This window comes from Biomphalaria glabrata, chromosome 3 (assembly GCF_947242115.1).
Source record: "Biomphalaria glabrata chromosome 3, xgBioGlab47.1, whole genome shotgun sequence".
Classification (NCBI taxonomy): Eukaryota; Metazoa; Mollusca; class Gastropoda; family Planorbidae; genus Biomphalaria; species Biomphalaria glabrata.
In genome coordinates, this window is record NC_074713.1 from 12,621,115 (window position 1) to 12,639,332 (window position 18,218).

An 18,218-nucleotide genomic window follows, 5' to 3' on the forward strand; every position below is an offset into this window, starting at 1 on the left:
GATTTGTGAAGATTTTTAATTTGATTAGAGCTAGAATACACAGCAATTTTGCAGTATCATTTTAGATAATTTTGTCAGGAACATAACCTTTAAAAAAATGTTGAATAAACAATCCAGAAATAACATAATAAATGTTCATTTCAGATAATTAGCCACATTCACAAACTGGACTTGATTAATTAAATCTGACCCTAGGAAAACGTTTTGGTGCTTCTAAGAGAAGTAGCAACAAATCAAGTTCTCTTGCTCCAGTGCTGGATTTATGGGGAGTGACCTTGACACTAAGACTATACATAGACCAAATATTGGCTTTCCTATTATATGTACATAGCATTGCAATGTTGTGGACTTTGTCTTACCACTTGTTTCTCCAAGGAGTGCAGAAGTGCGTGATGACTCTCTCCTGAGACCTAGTTCACTTCCTAAATCTTGTGACGTAAAGGCTTACATTAGAAGACAGGAAGTGGAACTCTCCTTTTTGTTGTATTCACTAGGAAATATGTGTGCACTGTAAGTCATGTGTATGTGACTAGATTAAATGTATGTAAGGAAGTTCATTATATGCTAAATAGTACACAGGTTTAGATGACTGTTTGGACATTATGCTCATCTATAACATCTGTCAATTTGTCAGTTATTGTGCCAAGGATCATTGTAAATATTCATTGGTTTTTAACTATTGTCAAGAAAAAAAAGTGACAAAACATGAAAGAAACTTTGTGAACATTGTGCCTGGACATCTTTCCTCAGATTTGTAAGCCTCATACTTCTCAGTCCAAACTCATAACATGTTCCACATCAACTTACACTCTTCATCCTTCAGCTCTAACAGTTTTGTTAAGGTCATAAATAGTTGCTATTGATCAACTTCAGCTTTTTCTTCGTTTTATTCTTTATGAATGAACTCATTTGTAGATTTTGTCTTTCTAGTCCCTAGAAGTATTGTGTAGATTGTCTCCTATTCAGTTGTACAATGTAATGAAAACTATTAAAGCATTGGTCAAACAAAAAGCCTTGACAAAAACACTTTTTATTTTATTTTTTTAAACCTATAAACATAATATTCTATGCTTTATTGAAATTAATTTTGTCTCTATAGTAGAACATCTTTACAACATCTGTCACATTTATGACACTGTTCCATTTTATCGCATTTCGTCTCACTTTGAAAACAGCATTAGAATGAATTGAAAGCCAATAGAAAAATTATTGAAGTCATTGCAGTACATTAAGGTTTCTGTTGGGCACTGCCTAAATCTCATTTTCAGTCAGCTGCTGAAATTTTTAGGGCTAAAATAAAAAAGTTCACTGCACCACCTGATGATTTGGGTATGTCTATAGATGCTACAAAATACAAAAGCAGAAACAACTTCTTTGTTTTATTTGACTGTTTCTCAAAATCTTCACCATTGACTTTAGTCCACCCTTAGCATAATCCTACAATTTGTGATGCTTAAACTTGTTCAGATCTGCAGAAATAATGCCAAGTCCATCAGCATCAGCATTATGTGCATCTTGACATTTATGTCATTAGGATGGAATGGTTGTTAAAGTTTGTGTGACACAACATATAAGTAGACACACAACTGGTTAGAGCAAAACAAATAAGGGAACTATATTCATGAAAATAATTTTAATCATTAGAATTGGGTTACCATGAAAGTCTGATTACAGACTTAATGTACTGATGTTCTACCGTAGTTGAAAACTTGTATCAAATTAAAAACTGCCTTTTCATTTTAGGTAACATTAATAGTTTTTTCTTTGTTAGTAGGCAGTCATCAGTATTTGTCAGTCTTCCATTAATGTTGGATTTTTATGTAAGTTTTTCTATTATTGTAAGAATCCTAAATTCTGAATACAATGACCATTGAAAATTTCCTAGCAGGTTTCAAATGAATGCTATCCAATGTATGTTTTTTTTTTTTTATTTTCTAATTGGACCACTATTGCCTTTGATATGTAGACATTTGGCAATGGTGAACCTTACACATTGCTCAATTCAATTTCTTTTGTCTCCTTCACATGAATCAAACAGTTTTGCAGCTTTAGACATGTTAGGATGGCTAGTTGGAATATGTTGAAATAATTGTTGGTTGTTGTGTTAATGACTAATATGCAAATAATGTACAATAAAAGAATGAATGGCATTATGGTTGATCATTCACATGATTATGGTGGGAATACATAGCCTACATCAGGCATGACTAATTGTATCAGTTATTTGCATTCATTATGTAACTGTAACATGAGTGCTAGAGGAGTTTGTGGCAGCTGTATTACATATATAATGTGTTATTTGTAATGATTGCCTTGACCATTTTGGGAATCAGTACATTATCATTAAGGTGAACATTGATTTGTTGAATTATCAATTTCTATTATTACAAAACTTCAAAAGATACAAGTATTGCATTTCAGGCTTTTTATTTTTTTTTATTTCAAAAAGTCATGTAAAACAAAGTAATTCTAAGCTTAAGAAATACATTAAGTTTCAACAATTCAGTTGTAACATTTACAAGAAATTGTTTCAGTGAAAGAATTTTCTTGACAAATTCTTGACCTTTCTCTGTCCTGGTTATACATATATATGTGTGTGTGTACACACAATTATCTTTGTTGCATTCCTCTGTATGTTTGTCAACAATGTAACTTGCACCTGTATTGTCTATATTTTATCTGAATGGTTATAATGGTTGATCATCTTATATTTTTTTCAAATTTGTTTTATTCTGATGTTGAAAGGTTGGTTTGTTCCATCTGACTTTGTGTATAGGTTATCTCATCATGGGTTCTCTACCAAAATGTTATCATCTTAATTTATTTTACTTTATACTATGATGAATGTCATGCTGAACTTTTTTTTTTATTTGTGTATTTCAATAAAACTATTTTCAACTGTTTGTAAGGAATGAATTAAACATTTATAATTCTGCTTGAAATGCTTGGAGTTCAGCTTGAGCTGTTTGCATGAGATCCTGGGTGGGCTTGTAGGCTGGAAGTAGATTGTTGCTGAGCTCTGGCTCTGATCTGCTGCTGACGTTGAATGTTATCATCATAAGATTTCACTGTAACACTAGTGCAAGGACCTGTGTTCCAGAACACACCATTCTCATCAATTACACCTGCCTCTACCTGAAAAAAAAAAAACAATCATCATTGAACACAAGGGTATGATTGAACACCAACCTGCAATGTCAAAGGTCAGTGTTGAGGGCTACTATAATGATTGGACTTGATATGAAGGACCTCAATTTACAAGGGTACCAGTTAAACAATGAAAACAAATATTAATTCTTTTTTTTGTATCACTATTACTCTAATAGGTACCTGACATTAGTTTTGGGAAAAGTAAAGGGTGTTGGTCATTGTTCTGGCCACATGACACCCTCATTAACTGTGGACTTCAGGAAGAGATGAACTTTACATCATCTGCCCTATAGATAGCATGTTCTGAAAGGGGAACTTTACTTTTTTTTAGGACACCATATTGAAAGATTGCTGTTGCCAACTAAATACATTAATAAACAAGGTTACAAAGACAGTTTGTGTGGAAACACAAACTCAAAATCGGCCCCCAAAGAGGTCCACCCAGGCAGGCTTCAATATTTTCAGAAAGAACATCCAAATGAAATTATATCAAAGACAAATGAGAGATAAGAATGGAGAAAGAAGGTTAACAGATCTTGTGTAGTGCCCCAACGGTCCCGCAGATCAAAGGATAGGTGTAAGTGAATGTAAAGTTAGATGTGAACCTGGCCTAACTAGTTCCCCTTTTAGACCTTGTGGTCTATAGGGCAGATGATGTAAAGTTAATCTGTTTTTGTGGCCTACGGTTAACGAGGGTGTCATGTAGCCAGCACAATGACCAACCGCCCCGCCTATACTTTTCCCCAACTAATGTCAGGTACCCATTAGAGCTGAGTGGACTCAGGCGCCCAAAGATTCCAAAGTTGAAAATCCCAGTCTTCACCAGGATTCGAACCCGGGACCCCCGGTTCGGAAGCCAATCGCTTTACCGATCAGCCACTGCGCCTCCCCTGGCCTAACTGATGTCTTATAATTGATCTAATTGTTTTGAAAAGGCTCAATCTCTTATTCGAATCCTCAAAAAAAAAAAAAAAAAAATCCATAATAAAAAAATTGTTCAGAAAAATAAAGTTTATAAGATTACTATTCATTTTAAATTATAATGCATACTAATTAGCTTTTTCTCTTTAAAAAACTGCTTGCATAACTGATTAAAAAAATTAGATTTTTCGCTTTCAGAAAAAAAAAAAGTAGCCGTTGCATCAGAACTTTGAATGGTCTAAAATATTGTGATGTCGGATTTTCAATATCTTTTCTAGTTTACGAGATCTAAACGGGACAGACGGACAGACATTTCGCACAAAACTAATAGCGTCTTTTCCCCTTTCGGGGGGCGCTAAAAATTAATTTTTACTACATATTAAAGAAATTTGATTCTGCTGTACCAGTACTTAAAAAAAAACAACTTTTTAATTGTTGTGGATACACCAAAGACTTATAATGAGGATTTGAGCCTCTCAAGTCCTCGATCACATGAAATGTGCAGATAATTATTATTATGAAAGTTGTTGCCCATAGCCATAATTCTTCAAAATAATGTAAATGATAATATAAATACAGGTACTGATTATCAATGATTTATAATTACCTAGCCCCAACCTCACCTGTGTGTGTGTATACCCCAGTGCAGTATACATATTTTTTTTTTAAATCAATTTTGTTTCTGATGATGTGCATTAAACATTTTTTTAAAAATGTAGCAGCCACATTTTAAAATGATAAAACTACTGTATGAACCAACCCCAATTGACTTGTACAATAATAGGGAAGTCCATACGTAGAAGTAAAATGAAAGCTTAACAACACCCTATGAATACAATTACCTTAGCTACATGGATACCTAGGACTGAAAATGGTAGTACAAAGCTTGTACTGAAGTAATCATTATGAGGCTGGACAGTTTGAGTCAAATGAACACTAACACTTTCATTCACCTGGAATACAAAGAGTGATGTTTGGAAAACAGATCACTTCATTCTAGCATCTTGAGTCTGAATTGGACTCCATCAATGTACCGGTAGTAAAACAATAAATATAATTTTTCTAACTCCTATGGATCGATATATCATGTAAATAGGATTAGCATTATATCTTAGAGATGCATATTTAGATAAAGACAATGACAAAAACATTAATACAGACATTTTTATCCTCCAAACATATTCAACTGCTCTATAAAACTGTAAATTACATTTGCACACATCAAGGTTGTTAATTCATGTTTATGTATGTAAATCAATGGAACTGTAAACTACAAGTACTATTTAATGATTAACATTAATTTTAGCAAAAATACTGGTACCTGTACTTCAAATGATATTAATTTGTTTTCCCCCTACTTTTGTTAAAAAATCTAACTTGAGCCAAGTCTATAGAAGTTTATAATTACCTTGATATTGGTGCTAGGTACAGTGCTCCTGCTGATGAGGGCTGTTGTTACAGAAATAATGACAGAGCTGACTTTCCTGAAGAGGGCTGGACGCTCTCCACGCTGCACTACACCTTCAACCTTCAAAGACAGATGTGTGTCTGCTCTGAGGAGAATAGGTTCTTGGTTGGCACTTTGTTGGGGTGATACAGCTAGCTGCAGAGCAAACCAGAAAATGTTAGATTAAATGTGTAAGAACTGCAGGGCCTTATGAATGCTTCATTGATATGTAATACAAAGGCAGAACTACCAGTATATGGTGAATTTTAATTAGATCCCATACTGCTAAGTTGAAGAAAACTGTCATTTGTCATTACAGAGAAGTTCATAGGAACCTAATTCATCAAGCCTTGGTAGTGTGTACAAATGCCATTTGTATTTGCATCAATATTGTTTGCTATGGTAATAATGCTGAAGTGAACAACTGTGGTCAAACTGAATTTCCATTTTTTGGACCAATTAAGTACCATAATCATATCTCATCTTATATTAAATTGGTAAAATTGGGTTTTCAATAGTTTTTGACTGCACAAACCAACAACACCTTTTCCCTATGAAAAGGGAAAAAGGAGGAGGGGGGAGGTCAACACTTATTGATATATTATACCACTAAATTAAAAAAAAACTTGTATACCTTTACAACTGTATTTTGTAGAGTCTGGAAAAAAAATCTGGGAAAACTTGGTGAAGCATGAACAAATCCAGCTACAGACCATGATAATATATCCATCAGCTGTAGGATGCAATGAGATTATTTACTTTCCCACAAACAATTAGAAACATTATTTAAGATTATATTTTTCTTCCACTGTTCATCATTCAATGTTTACCTTGTATGAAATGATAGCAGAAGAATTTGTATCAGGTAAAAGTTTATCCAAAGCACTGGAGATTTCTTGCATGACATTCAAAGTGCCACTGGTGCTGGACATTGAAAGAGATGATGTGCTGTTTTTTTTACTGGTTAGAAATTGTCTTTCCCCAAGGTTACTTTGTCTTTAGGTAGAAATGTAAAAAGCAAAAATAACACAAGATTAAAATAGGGAAACAAATTATTGAGTTACAATCAAATATGACATTAAGATATTTAGCTGAATAAAAATTTGTTTCAATGTATTTATCTGGACAATGAAATTATTCAGCTCAATGGTTGACTTCTGAATGGTTTTACAATCATAACTAGAGCTGAGAATGTGTTAAAAAGTGTTGCTATAAAACAGACAGAAATGTACAGATGTTATGAGTGTATAGACCATAACAAGATACCTGGTATATATTTAAAAAAAAAAACACACACAAACTGGAATTTTATAGTCTAATTAATTTAATGATATTTAAAATCATAACCTTTTAATGTTTTCAGCTTTAATTAACATACCAGTAATTAATTAGCAATATTTTTTTATTTCTAAAAAAAATACTTGACTTTATATATAAAAAAATGCAATGCAATTACCCTGTTTGAATGGTGGAGATGATTGTTGAAATAACAGACTTCATACAGTTACAGCATTGCTGAATCCTTTTGATAGTTAAGGAAAACAAAACAAGACATTACAACAAGCCTTCTATCATGCCTGTTGCTATTAGAAGCCAAACAGAATAAAATATAGATACAGTTTAAAAGGATACAAATTTATGTTCAGGAGAGATGCTGGGTCAGCATCAAATGCAGATTTGTAAAGATTAGTGGCCAGGAGGCTAGCATTCTTATACTCTTTAAGGCATTTCTCAAGCTGAAAATGTTCATTAGGTCATTTGATTGATAAATAACAAACTACAACAAATAATTATATTTCTAAGTATCTAGTACAACATTTTCTTCTTGGTTTGTGTTAGAATAATTGTATGACTTATTGTGACATGTAACTGACAAAACTTGGATGTTATTTCTAAAAATAGCAAGATCTGCAGCTTTAAAAACAAGTGGAAAACATTGACTTATAGTTTGGAAAGGGTCTATCACATTTGAAAAGAAAAGCTTAATATGAAAACAAAATATTCACATTGAACACTGTCGCCAACTATAGAAAACATTTCTACTAGCCTGTTGGACAACTTGAGCCCAGCGAGTTCCTTCTTGCCCATTTGTAGCAGCTAAAGCTATGGAGATAGCAGGTGGAGGCTTGGCACTGAATGAAGAGCATGACAGCAGCAAAAGGTGATGAGCTTGAAGCAAATGCATGCGTAGATTCACATAGGAGCAGGCAAAGTCCAATGGAATGGTAGGGGTACTTGCAGCCTAAATGTCAAATTGGAAAAAAACAAAAACAAACCTTTAGGAGAAATTAACATGCGACACTAGTGCTTATTAACTTTATGTATTAATAGAAAGAGTAAGAAAATAAGTATAATATTAAGTATTGTCTTCAAGTTTGAAGAATAAGTAAGAGTGTAACTCTGAAGACCTAGCTGTGAACTATACATTTCACCAAATGAAGTCTTTTGAAATTAGGATGACATTGAAAACAGAAGGTTTGAAGCAGACCATAGAAAGAGTTATAACTAGTTTAGACTACTGTCAATATAAATCGTCTTCTTGAAAATGTTCAGACTAATGTGTGATGTTACAGTGAATTTGAGATTTAAAAATAGTTTCAAGATAAATTGACTGAAATGTTTTAAAACAAATATTTGTATAGAAAATTTAACATTAATGAGTGAAAGCATACCTTTAATGTGACATGACTTTTGACATACATTTCAATAGCATCAATTATACAAGATGCCAAGTCAGAATTGTCAGCTTTGGCCTGTTTCAGACTATTCTCTGCAGCACAAGCATGCTGAAGTGCCAGCAGCCAATAATGAATGTGCTCTGTGACAACCTGTAATTGATATATTTTTTGAGTTACACTGTTCCAAAGATAATATAAGATGATGGAAAGTGATATGAATGGAAAGTGATATGAGAGTCTACAAAGCTGACTTCTACTATTATGAAAAATAATGTAAAAAAATTGGCCACCAGTGTTTTTTTTGGTCACATTATATAGCAGAATGTCTGTAAAAGTGTCAAACTAAAATGTTTCTAAGCCAGTCTTTTAAATGTATTTTTTATATAGATTTTTAATGATAAACCAAAACCAGATATTTTTTTTTTTTAAAAGACTAAAAAAAATGTCAGCCAAAAATCAACCAAATATAAAGTGGTTAACTCTTTATCTAGCTTATGAGTTTTATAAATTTGTTTTTGTTACTGTTGTAGAAGTGAAATAATTTTTTTTACCAAAGAGTGGAGATCTATCACAATGTGAGAAATGGCGAGGCATCACTTTGCTGTCAGTACCAAGCAAGATTTTTAGCAGAATCCTACTAGAATAAAGGGAGCATGTGATGAACACCTAAGGGAAGAACAGGCTGGATTCAGAAAAGGGAGATCTTGTGCTGACCAAATAGCTACACTCAGGATAATTGTAAAACAATGTGTCGAATGGCAATCTCCTCTCTATGCAACTTTTGTTGACTTTGAAAAAGCTTTTGATAGTGTCGACAGAGAATCTATCTGGACTGTAATGAGACATTATGGGATCCCCAATAAAATAATAACCATAATCAAGAACCTTTATGATAGTTTCACCTGCCAAGTAACCCACTGTGGCAAGCTGTCAGAGGAATTTCCAGTCACAACAGGAGTCAAACAGGGATGTCTTCTTTCACCACTCCTGTTCCTTCTAGTACTGGATTGGGTCACAAAAGAAGCCTACTCTAACGCAGGGAAAGGAATCCAATGGACTCTCACACAAAAGCTGGAAGATCTGGAATTCGCTGATGACATAGCCCTATTATCACACAGACTACAGGATATGCAAGAAAAGGTCACAGCTTTAAGCGAAGTAGGAAAAAGAGTAGGCCTCAAAATAAACCACCAAAAAACTAAAGTACTTAAAGTAAACAATAAACAAAGTGGAGACATAGTATTGGATTCTCAGACAATAGACCAAGTAGAAAAATTTATATACCTTGGGAGTGTAGTCAGTATATCAGGTGGAACAGATGAAGACATTAAACGCCGTATAAATCTAGCACGTCAGACACTTACACAGCTAAAACCAACCTGGAAATCTCATTACATCTCAAACAAGACTAAACTAAGAATCTTTAACTCTAATGTCAAGGCTGTCCTACTGTATGGTTCTGAAACATGGAGAACAACTGAAGCCACAACAAAAAAAAATACAGACCTTCATCAACAGATGCCTGAGAAATATCCTAAAAATACACTGGTATGACAAAGTAGAAAACACCAAATTGTGGGAGATGAGTGGACAGAAAAATATAGAAGTGCATATCTTAGAGAGGAAGTGGAGATGGATTGGTCACACCCTTAGAAAAGATACCAGCAACAGAGCTAGGCAGGCCTTAGAGTGGAACCCCCAGGGAACAAGACGCAGAGGAAGACCAAGAAGAACACGGTGACGCAGTGTACTTGAAGAAGCAGAGAAGACCGGGAAGAGCTGGGACACCATCAAAAAGCTAGCAAGAGACCGTGGAGAGTGGCGCGTTTTTGTCGAGGCCCTATGTTCCATGAGGAACTCAAAGGAGTGATGATGATGATGATGATTTTTCCGCATAAATGTATTGGTGATAAAAAATAATCTAATTATTATGTTAATTATTGAAGGTCCCGGTAGGGTTTAAAAAACCAGTCTTCTCTTTGATTTGAGAAGGCATGAAGATGGGAGTTATTGATAAACTTAATTATAGACTTTGTATGGCAGGTTGGTTAGAGAAACTAAGTCATCTAAAAGTTGTATTAACACCTAAAACATATTCACTGAAGTCAAGTCTAAGTAAAAAGACCTGTGCAGGGCTTATAGAATGATGAGATCGGTCCTCAACATCAAACAGTTGATGACCCATCATTCTAGAAAACATCACAAGAAAAAAAAGTTTAAATAAACCAACCTTGAGATTGAGAGTCTTCAGTATGTCATGGGCCACTTGGTACTGACAATATCGCATGGCTTGACGTGCAACTTTATAGGCAATCCAATGATTGGCTTGACTGATACAGGCCATCACCTGACCATGTATAGTAGCACTCATTGGCTTTTGGCAACCAGCTTGGAACAGTAAAGTACACATATGAACCTTCATTTGAAAAAAAAAAAAAAAAAAAAAAAAAAAATTTTAGCTCATGTACAGACTGGTAAATCTGAAGACATGAAGTGTTACCTTTAAAAGAGAAAGTGTATATTAATGTGTACCTGAACTTGAGAGACTTCACGAGAGCTCTGGCTGATTGTGGTAACCAAACTCGCCAGGATCAGAGGAGCCACTGTATCCAGAGCAGTTGGGCATTGCGACCCAATGGCTGCCAGACATTCACAAAGAGGCAGTTGACTAACTTCTAGAATTAGAAAAGAACAAGAACAGTCATTTACATCACAATAAACTTGATTTGCAAGAAAGGAAATAGTTAATAAATTTCAGCATTTTTTTAAACAGTTCTAAACCCGTCTAAAAGAATGTTTTAAATAGGTAAATATTACCATCAGAAACTCCTAAAAGACTTGTCAACGTGTGTACTATTTTGTCACAGATGTCAGTGTTTCCTGCGCAGATGTCCACGGCACACTTTAGGACTATTTTTAAATAAAGAAGATTTTTCTTGTCTGTATCATTGGCTAAGAGAATAACGTAGGCCTGTATTGTGCCTACAGCCTCTGCAGTCAGATCACTAGTAGATTCAAGACCTAACAAAAATCAAGAAAATATTTTTCAGAGTGTACAAAATAAACAAAAAAAAAATTTTTACGTTTTTTTTCTTAGAAAAAAAGGTAAATTAAGATTTTACATTTTATTGGTAAGTGAATTGAATACATAAAATATTTCTTACATTTAAACTTGGCTAGGTGTGTCAGCAGCTGAATGGACTGAACAGCCAGGTCCACTCCAGGGTCATAGCAGAATTCACGACAAACTTGAAGGACACAGGTATCTAAATAAAAAAAAATGTTAGAATCTGTAAAGTCAACTCCTGAACATTTACAGAATCATCAAAAAAAAAAAAATTAAAAATTTTCAATATATCCAAAGAGGCAAGTTGTAACAATTTAAAGTGATGTATATTTATTAAACTAAAAACACTTGTTTTATCTTGTACCTGGCTGTAGAGAGAGGAGAGACACTGCAATGTTTCCACACACAGCATTCAAAACACGCAGTGATTTAACTTTCAAGACAGAAGAAGATGTTTGTAAGGCAAATTTGGCTAATTCCTAAAGAAAAAAACAGTTTAATTAGTTGAATCTCTGACATGCAAACACTACAGATTTATAAATGAAATAGAATCACAAGGACACCATGTGTAAAAAAGAAAATGACAGCAGCTATGCAAGAATTGCATTTTTGTTTTATATAAAATTTTGAGCCACTTGGGAATAGCAATAAGTGTGAAAGCTGAATGGTAAAAAATTTGGCTTATAAATTGAGGGGTCACTATCTCAAAGCCAATTGAAGATTTGGATTTTGTACTTCAGGATTTTTACGGTGTCTAATGGGTACATGACATTAGTTCAGGAAAGTAAAAAAAAGTTAATCCTTGTGCTAACCACTTAAAAGATCTGAAAATGAAATTGATTTCACTGACTGTTTTCTGGACTTGCATACATCAGAAAATTACAATGCTTCATTTACAACCAATGAATCTAGTTTGGTGTAACAAAAACAAATAAAAAGGAATATTTACTTCAAGATGCTGAGCAGTCCACAAATAGGCAGCTCGCTGTGCCAGCAATCTTAAATTGTCCAGACAAACTGCTTTGACACCACTCCTAGGGTCAGAGTTCAAAAACGCCAATAGTCTTACAACATGGTCTTGTAAATTAGGTAATGACTTGATGGTCAGTCTGGTGAGTGTCTGGAGACTTAGCGTGATGAATTTCTTGTCGGAGAAGTTTCTTAATACAGTCTGACATAGTTCTATAGCCTGAATAAAAACAAAAAAGTTTCTTAATACAATCTGACATAGCCTGAATAAAAACAAAAAAATTCTTAATTGAGATATAGCTCAAAGATTTAGATCTATAGCCAAAATGCAATAATAATAAAAATTTCTAATCCATTAATCTAAACAAGGTTACAAAGACATGGTCTACCTAGAGTCTTCACCAGGATTCGAACATAGGACTTCCGGTTCCAAGTGCTTTACCCCTCAGCCACAGCATTTCCATATATTTATTTAGCGTACACTTATATTTTTTAAAATAATAATTATTAACCTTATCCATACATTCAAAATTAATAACATGTTAATAAAGAGAAACTAAAAAAGATTTATTCTTCTAAAAAAATTAGATAAATAGGCAACACGAAAAAAAATAATTCTTGACCTACTTTAAGCTACAATTGTGTACAACGACAATAAGACTTTCCCCTTGCAAACAAAAATTAATATCTCCATTGTCATACAAACTAGACATAGATTTAGCTAGATATAGACCTAGTTTTAGATCTAAATCTAGACTCAAGATCTAAGTCAAGGTCTAGAACTGGATGTAAGTCTAGATCTAGAAATAGATTATTATAGATTACAGATCTAAGTCTAGAACTAGATCTAGAACTAGATATAGAATCTTGATATAGAATCTACTATATCTAGAATTCTAGACTAGAACTTGTATGAATTTACACGTTTAATATTAAAATGACTAGACCAAGGCCAATGACAATGTTATGATCAAGAATAGTAGGCCTTTTGTTATCAGGTAATGGTGTACTATGCTGTTCGTATCCTATTCATTTCTTAATGTGATACTATTGTTTACATAATAAATAAATCTGCACCCCTAAGCTGTCTTGAAAGGCAATGGATGCATGAGTCACTGGTTTTGGTCACTGTCAAGTGAAGGCCCCTATAATTGAGGATAAGTCAAAACTGCGCCGTATATAAAAATAGTTCGTTATTTTTTTTATTATAACTAAAATGAAGTTCATATCAAAATTTAAAAAAAACAACAAGATTTGAATCAGTATGAGTTAGTTAATACATGGAAAATATATTTTATAATGATCCATTGACACTTTTACCATTGTGACCTTAGATGCAAATTTTTTGTACCAATGCGTGAATCTATCAATGAAGCTTGAGCTATTAATGAAGAAGTCTATGACCTTTTTAAAAAATTACCTCCCTTGACGTTTTTCATTGAAAAGTGGTGTAATTTTTTTAAAAATCTGCTTGCATATATAATTTTAAAAATTAGATGGTTCACTTTCGGATCATGGTGTTCATTATCTCTTCTAGTTTCTGAGATCTAAACCAGACGGACAGACAGGCCACACAAAACTAATAGCGTCTTTTCCTCTTTTGGGGGCTGCTAAATATCTCTTAAACAAAGAGTCAAAAGTCAAACCTTTGCAGCTGTCTCTGTGTCATGGTGCATGTGCTGTAGAATAGGAATTAACCTAAGCTTCATTTCAGTTGGAGTAGAAAGTCCAGCAATCATAATACCAATCTTGCTACAAACATTGGCAGCAAATGTTCTAAAAACAAATATACATATACAGTTATATTTGAAAGGGTTAATGTAAGATACTAAAGCAGAAACAAAAAAAAAAAAAGAAAAAAAAAGATGATTCTCCTACTTTGATTTTTCTGAAAATCTTTCAGCTGCAAATATGGCTGCTTCCACTTCAACAGGGTTGTGGGAATCAAGACAAAGAATAATGCTGTGGTGTACATTTTTCTTCTCTGAAATGATGCTTGCAACACTTCCTAGGGTCCTTAGAGAAGAGGCAATCAAACATAACCACTTTAACAAGTCCATCATTAGAATAACTTGAAGCACTGAAACTTTCGACAAAATATCCTAACTCTTTCGCTCCCTAATTATTTTCCTAATTCCGATAGTATTATTCATTTTGCTCATTTGTATTTCTCTATCCCTGTTATGATTAAACTTCAATAACTTTTTTTGTTTGTTAACTTTTTGTTTGTTATCAGAAAATGTTATATTTGGTATTGAATTATAGGAGAATGCATGCATTTTTACACAACACAAAGTTTATAAATCCAAAACCAATTTAGTTTAATGGGGGGGGTCAAATCAATGTTGGCATTGTCAATTAGGAGAGATAGAGTTATTGAATAACTTACCTTAGTGTTACTGCTCTTGCAACAGGATCATTACTATGAATAACACCAAAAATTCTTCTTGTAAATTCATCAACACTAAAAATCTTGTCTAAATGCTTCTCACTTTGTTGGGTGACTCGCAATACACACAGACGTATGAAATTGTTTCTGAAAAATAGACATATGACATTGTTTCTGAAAACATATTAATCTCTTTTTCTATTCAATTTAAACAATGGATATCAACAATATGTTAAAACATTATAAATATAAAGTAAAACTACTCTGTAAAGAAAAAAATCTGATAAAATGAGAAAATGATTCTATTAAAATAAATTAAGAATGTTGATTTGACTGTCTTTTAAGGTTGCAGATAAATCTGAATTTAATATTACACTATTACAAAACAAAATGTTGAAAGTGTCTTACCCTCCCCTGAAAAGATCCGCAATTTTAAGTATGGCTGAGTTGATCAGAATAGGAAAAGGATATTTTTCAAAAAGTCTAGGAAACTTGACAACTGCCTCACATTGTATCCCTATCTGCCCAGATCTTAAAGCTGAAAAAAAAAAGTTATTCACAGGGATTCTTACATAAAAGCAATGTCTAAGGCTTGTGTCTTGTAACATCAATACAAACAAAACATAATTCAAAGCAAAAATAAACAAAATCAGTAAAATTGTAGTAACTAAAAGACAACAAAACACACAAACAATTTTATAAATACATGCTTATTAAACATTATTTTAACAAAACAAAAAAACTATTTTTTTTTGTCTAAAATTTTTTTTTTTCAGAATTAATTCCTAAAAATAATTTATATTAAGTATGCTCTTCCCTGCCATTGCTAAATCTATTTATAACATTGACTTTGCCTACATTTTGAACTACCACTGTGACGTGTATGGCATACTGTAGATCTAAATCTAGATGTGTAGTAGTAATGGGGTCATGACAAATGGCTCACAGACAATTCAAACAAGGCTACATTAGTGCACAAGTACACAGGGAAAGTAAATTGTGTGTCTATAATTAAGTGGTGATCCATTTCAATTGTTCAGCTGACTTGTTAGATCTAAAAGTGTTTTGTAAATTGTAATTCTTTTTTTTTTTCAAGTTTTATTTCTAACATTACATATTGTTCCCATGCTTTACCAAACAAATTCGAATTAAGCCCAATCTAGAACCGAGCCAGCAGAAGAAAATTGTTGGAAATAATAGAAACAAAAGTTATGAAAATCATAATGTATTTGAATTCCCTGTTTTATATGTACTTTCAATGTAAACAAATTAAACATATGTGACAAGAATATGAACAAAATGTTACTATCCTGTGAACCAATTGTTGGTTCACCAACTCAGTTGTTGGTGAACCATTTCTTGGGTGAACCTATTCATCATAGGCATCTAGGTCACTTTATATAAAAATTATTGCAATGGCAAGAAAGTTTTGTTGATGGGGAACCATTTGTTGAGGCAACCTCTGATTCTGAATGACTCAAGTGTGTGAAGTGACTGTGTAGTGTGTTGAGACAGTTACTGTTTAGATCTAGAGTAAAGCTGCCCTATCAAACAAGTTAAGCCGAATTAGAGCAATTTTTAGTATTTGAATTGTTGTAGCTCCAAAGTGACCTAGAAAAAAATGAAAACATCTATACACTTGGCATTCATTGGTCTATAAAATTAGATCTGTTGCCAAGTTTCACCACGCATAGTTAAAATAAAAATCCAAAGTCAAAGAGAGGGGTGGGGTAGGTATGACAAAGTGTAAACCGCATCAGACAAATTTTTCCCTGGACAACGATATCAAATGCCTTGTAAACCATATTGACAACATGCGCATTTAAAAATGTTTGAATCATCTAATTCTTTGATTTCAGGTATTTTCTGGTCAAGCAAAAGGTGAACTAGCATGTGCAAAAGGAAAGACTAATTACCATACACGTCACAGTGGTAGTTCAAAATTTAGGCAAAGTCAATGTTATAAATAGATTTAGTAATGGCAGTGAAGAGCATACTTGTTATAAATTATTTCTGGGCGTAATTCTGAACAAAAAAAATTAATTTAGACAAATTTGTTTTTTTTTTTGTTTTGTTAAAATAATGTTTAATAAGCATGTATTATTAAATTGTTTTATTGCATAAAAATACATGGACACTAAACAAAAAAATTTTGTTCAATATTGTAGCATATCGAAAAACCCCTATAACTCTGAATAGGTTTTAATGGAAAGCAAGGGAAGTGTAATATACCCATGTTCTCCTTTCAATCCTGAATCCAATTATATAAATATAGGCTTTGCTTGGCTAATGAAATGCACCATGGGGTCATTCATGTGGATGAGGTAAAAAAAAAACACGCTTTCATACCTGTGTACTTTATAAAATCGCCTAGTAGAAAAAAAATCTTGCACAAGAATACAAACTAATTGATAAAAAATAGAAAAATGGATAGCACACCATACTACCACATTATTTCTGTAATAACCATCAAAATAAAGACACATTGATAAAAATATGGTGAGATGTCAGATATAGGATACAAAAGGGGCCCCAGGGGGGTGTTCGATATGGCAGCTTTACTTTAGTCTTTAGTTCTAGATCTATAATCTAGTGTACTGGCAGTACTATTCACTTACAAGTGTTGTAGTAGTGAGTAGTCAGTACTACTTTGAGTACAGTAGATCTAAATCTAGAAATAGAGATCTCTAGTACTCTCTAGTCAATCTAGAAATCTCAAATCTAGATACATTGAAAACAATTTTTTGGTTAGTCTACCTTTGTCTAGTTCCGTTAGAGCTGAGTTAGCATCTTGTTCCTGCTCAAATGAAACACTTGCTAACTGACGAGATGCAAGAGATGATGCCATAATCAAATGACAATTAGCTCTCTAGATCTATGAACGTATGACAATAAAATATAATCAAATGCCATGTGTGACCCTAGATTTTAGATATATCTAAGACATTCTAAGATGAGTAGATCTAGATATTTCTGTGACTATACTATACAGTCAGAGTACTCAGTATAGTAAGTATACACTCACTATACAGTGTGTATACAGTCGTACAGTCTAGTCAGTCTAGACTAGAGTCTAGTATACTAGTAAAGTAGTATATAGATCTAGATCTAAATTGACTAAATGAGATCTACTCTGTCTCTAGGACTAGAACTAGATCTATCATCTAGTCAAATCTAGTATGGAATGTAACTTAACTAAACTGAAAACTCATACTCATAGATCTAGTCATCTAGTGACTAGATTCTAGTCATAGATCTAGATCTAGATAATATTAATATTAATTAAATTAATAGATCTGATCTTCTAGAGTTAGAGTTTTCTAGACTCTAAATGATAAACTGTCTAAAGATTTAAAAGTTTACTCTAGTCTAAAGTTGACTAAATTAAACTTAAGTCTTAAAGACCAGTAAAGTCTAGATCTAGATCTAAGTCTAAAGACCACTAAAGTAGACTACACTACAGAGATTAAATCTAGACTAGAGTCTCTAGATGTAGATCTAGTTGCTGATACTACTGACACTGTGATAGCTTACTAAGCTAGCTATAGATCAAGACTAGATCTAAATTTATTTTCGCATTCTCTAGTTTGATTTAAA

General features: G+C 33.1%; 2 protein-coding genes across 12 annotated transcripts in view; one reads left to right on the forward strand and one right to left on the reverse strand.

Annotated features, from left to right (window-relative positions):
• The window catches only part of LOC106062776 (metastasis-associated protein MTA3-like), a 30,197-nt gene extending 27,294 nt beyond the window's left edge, over positions 1-2,903 (forward strand). For all 7 annotated transcript variants that reach the window (XM_056023522.1, XM_056023523.1, XM_056023525.1 and 4 more), the window contains one exon: positions 145-2,903. The gene's annotated coding sequence lies outside the window, so the exon portion shown is untranslated. The remainder of the gene's footprint in view (positions 1-144) is intronic.
• On the reverse strand, positions 1,906-18,174 carry LOC106062775 (integrator complex subunit 7-like). 5 transcript variants are annotated; one of them, XM_056023521.1, is made up of 21 exons: positions 18,156-18,174; positions 17,379-17,496; positions 15,030-15,159; positions 14,622-14,768; positions 14,111-14,248; positions 13,879-14,008; positions 12,213-12,452; positions 11,628-11,742; positions 11,361-11,462; positions 11,014-11,217; positions 10,729-10,871; positions 10,427-10,612; positions 8,191-8,346; positions 7,566-7,760; positions 7,151-7,254; positions 6,975-7,040; positions 6,349-6,514; positions 6,153-6,251; positions 5,480-5,674; positions 4,914-5,024; positions 1,906-3,135 (listed from the first exon to the last, which is right to left on the reverse strand). In XM_056023521.1, exons 2-21 carry the CDS (start codon positions 17,467-17,469, stop codon positions 2,953-2,955), a joined length of 2,901 nt encoding a protein of 966 aa, XP_055879496.1. In that variant the 5' UTR covers positions 17,470-17,496; positions 18,156-18,174; the 3' UTR covers positions 1,906-2,952. The 5 variants fall into 5 exon arrangements, with proteins under 5 accessions (XP_055879496.1, XP_055879495.1, XP_013076540.2 ...); XM_056023520.1 differs by having other exon boundaries at positions 18,141-18,159; XM_013221086.2 differs by lacking the exon at positions 18,156-18,174 and adding an exon at positions 18,083-18,133.
• Positions 18,175-18,218: the final 44 nt, after the last annotated feature.

Coding starts and splice junctions, on each gene's coding strand:
- LOC106062775 (XM_056023521.1), bottom strand. CDS start 17,469: ATGGCATCATCTCTTGCATCTCGTCAGTTAGCAAGTGTTTCATTTGAG. Junction 10,613..10,728: donor GTGAAGTCTCTCAAGTTCAG/GTACACATTAAT, acceptor TTTCAAATGAAG/GTTCATATGTGTACTTTACT. Junction 7,255..7,565: donor GGGCTCAAGTTGTCCAACAG/GCTAGTAGAAAT, acceptor GAACATTTTCAG/CTTGAGAAATGCCTTAAAGA.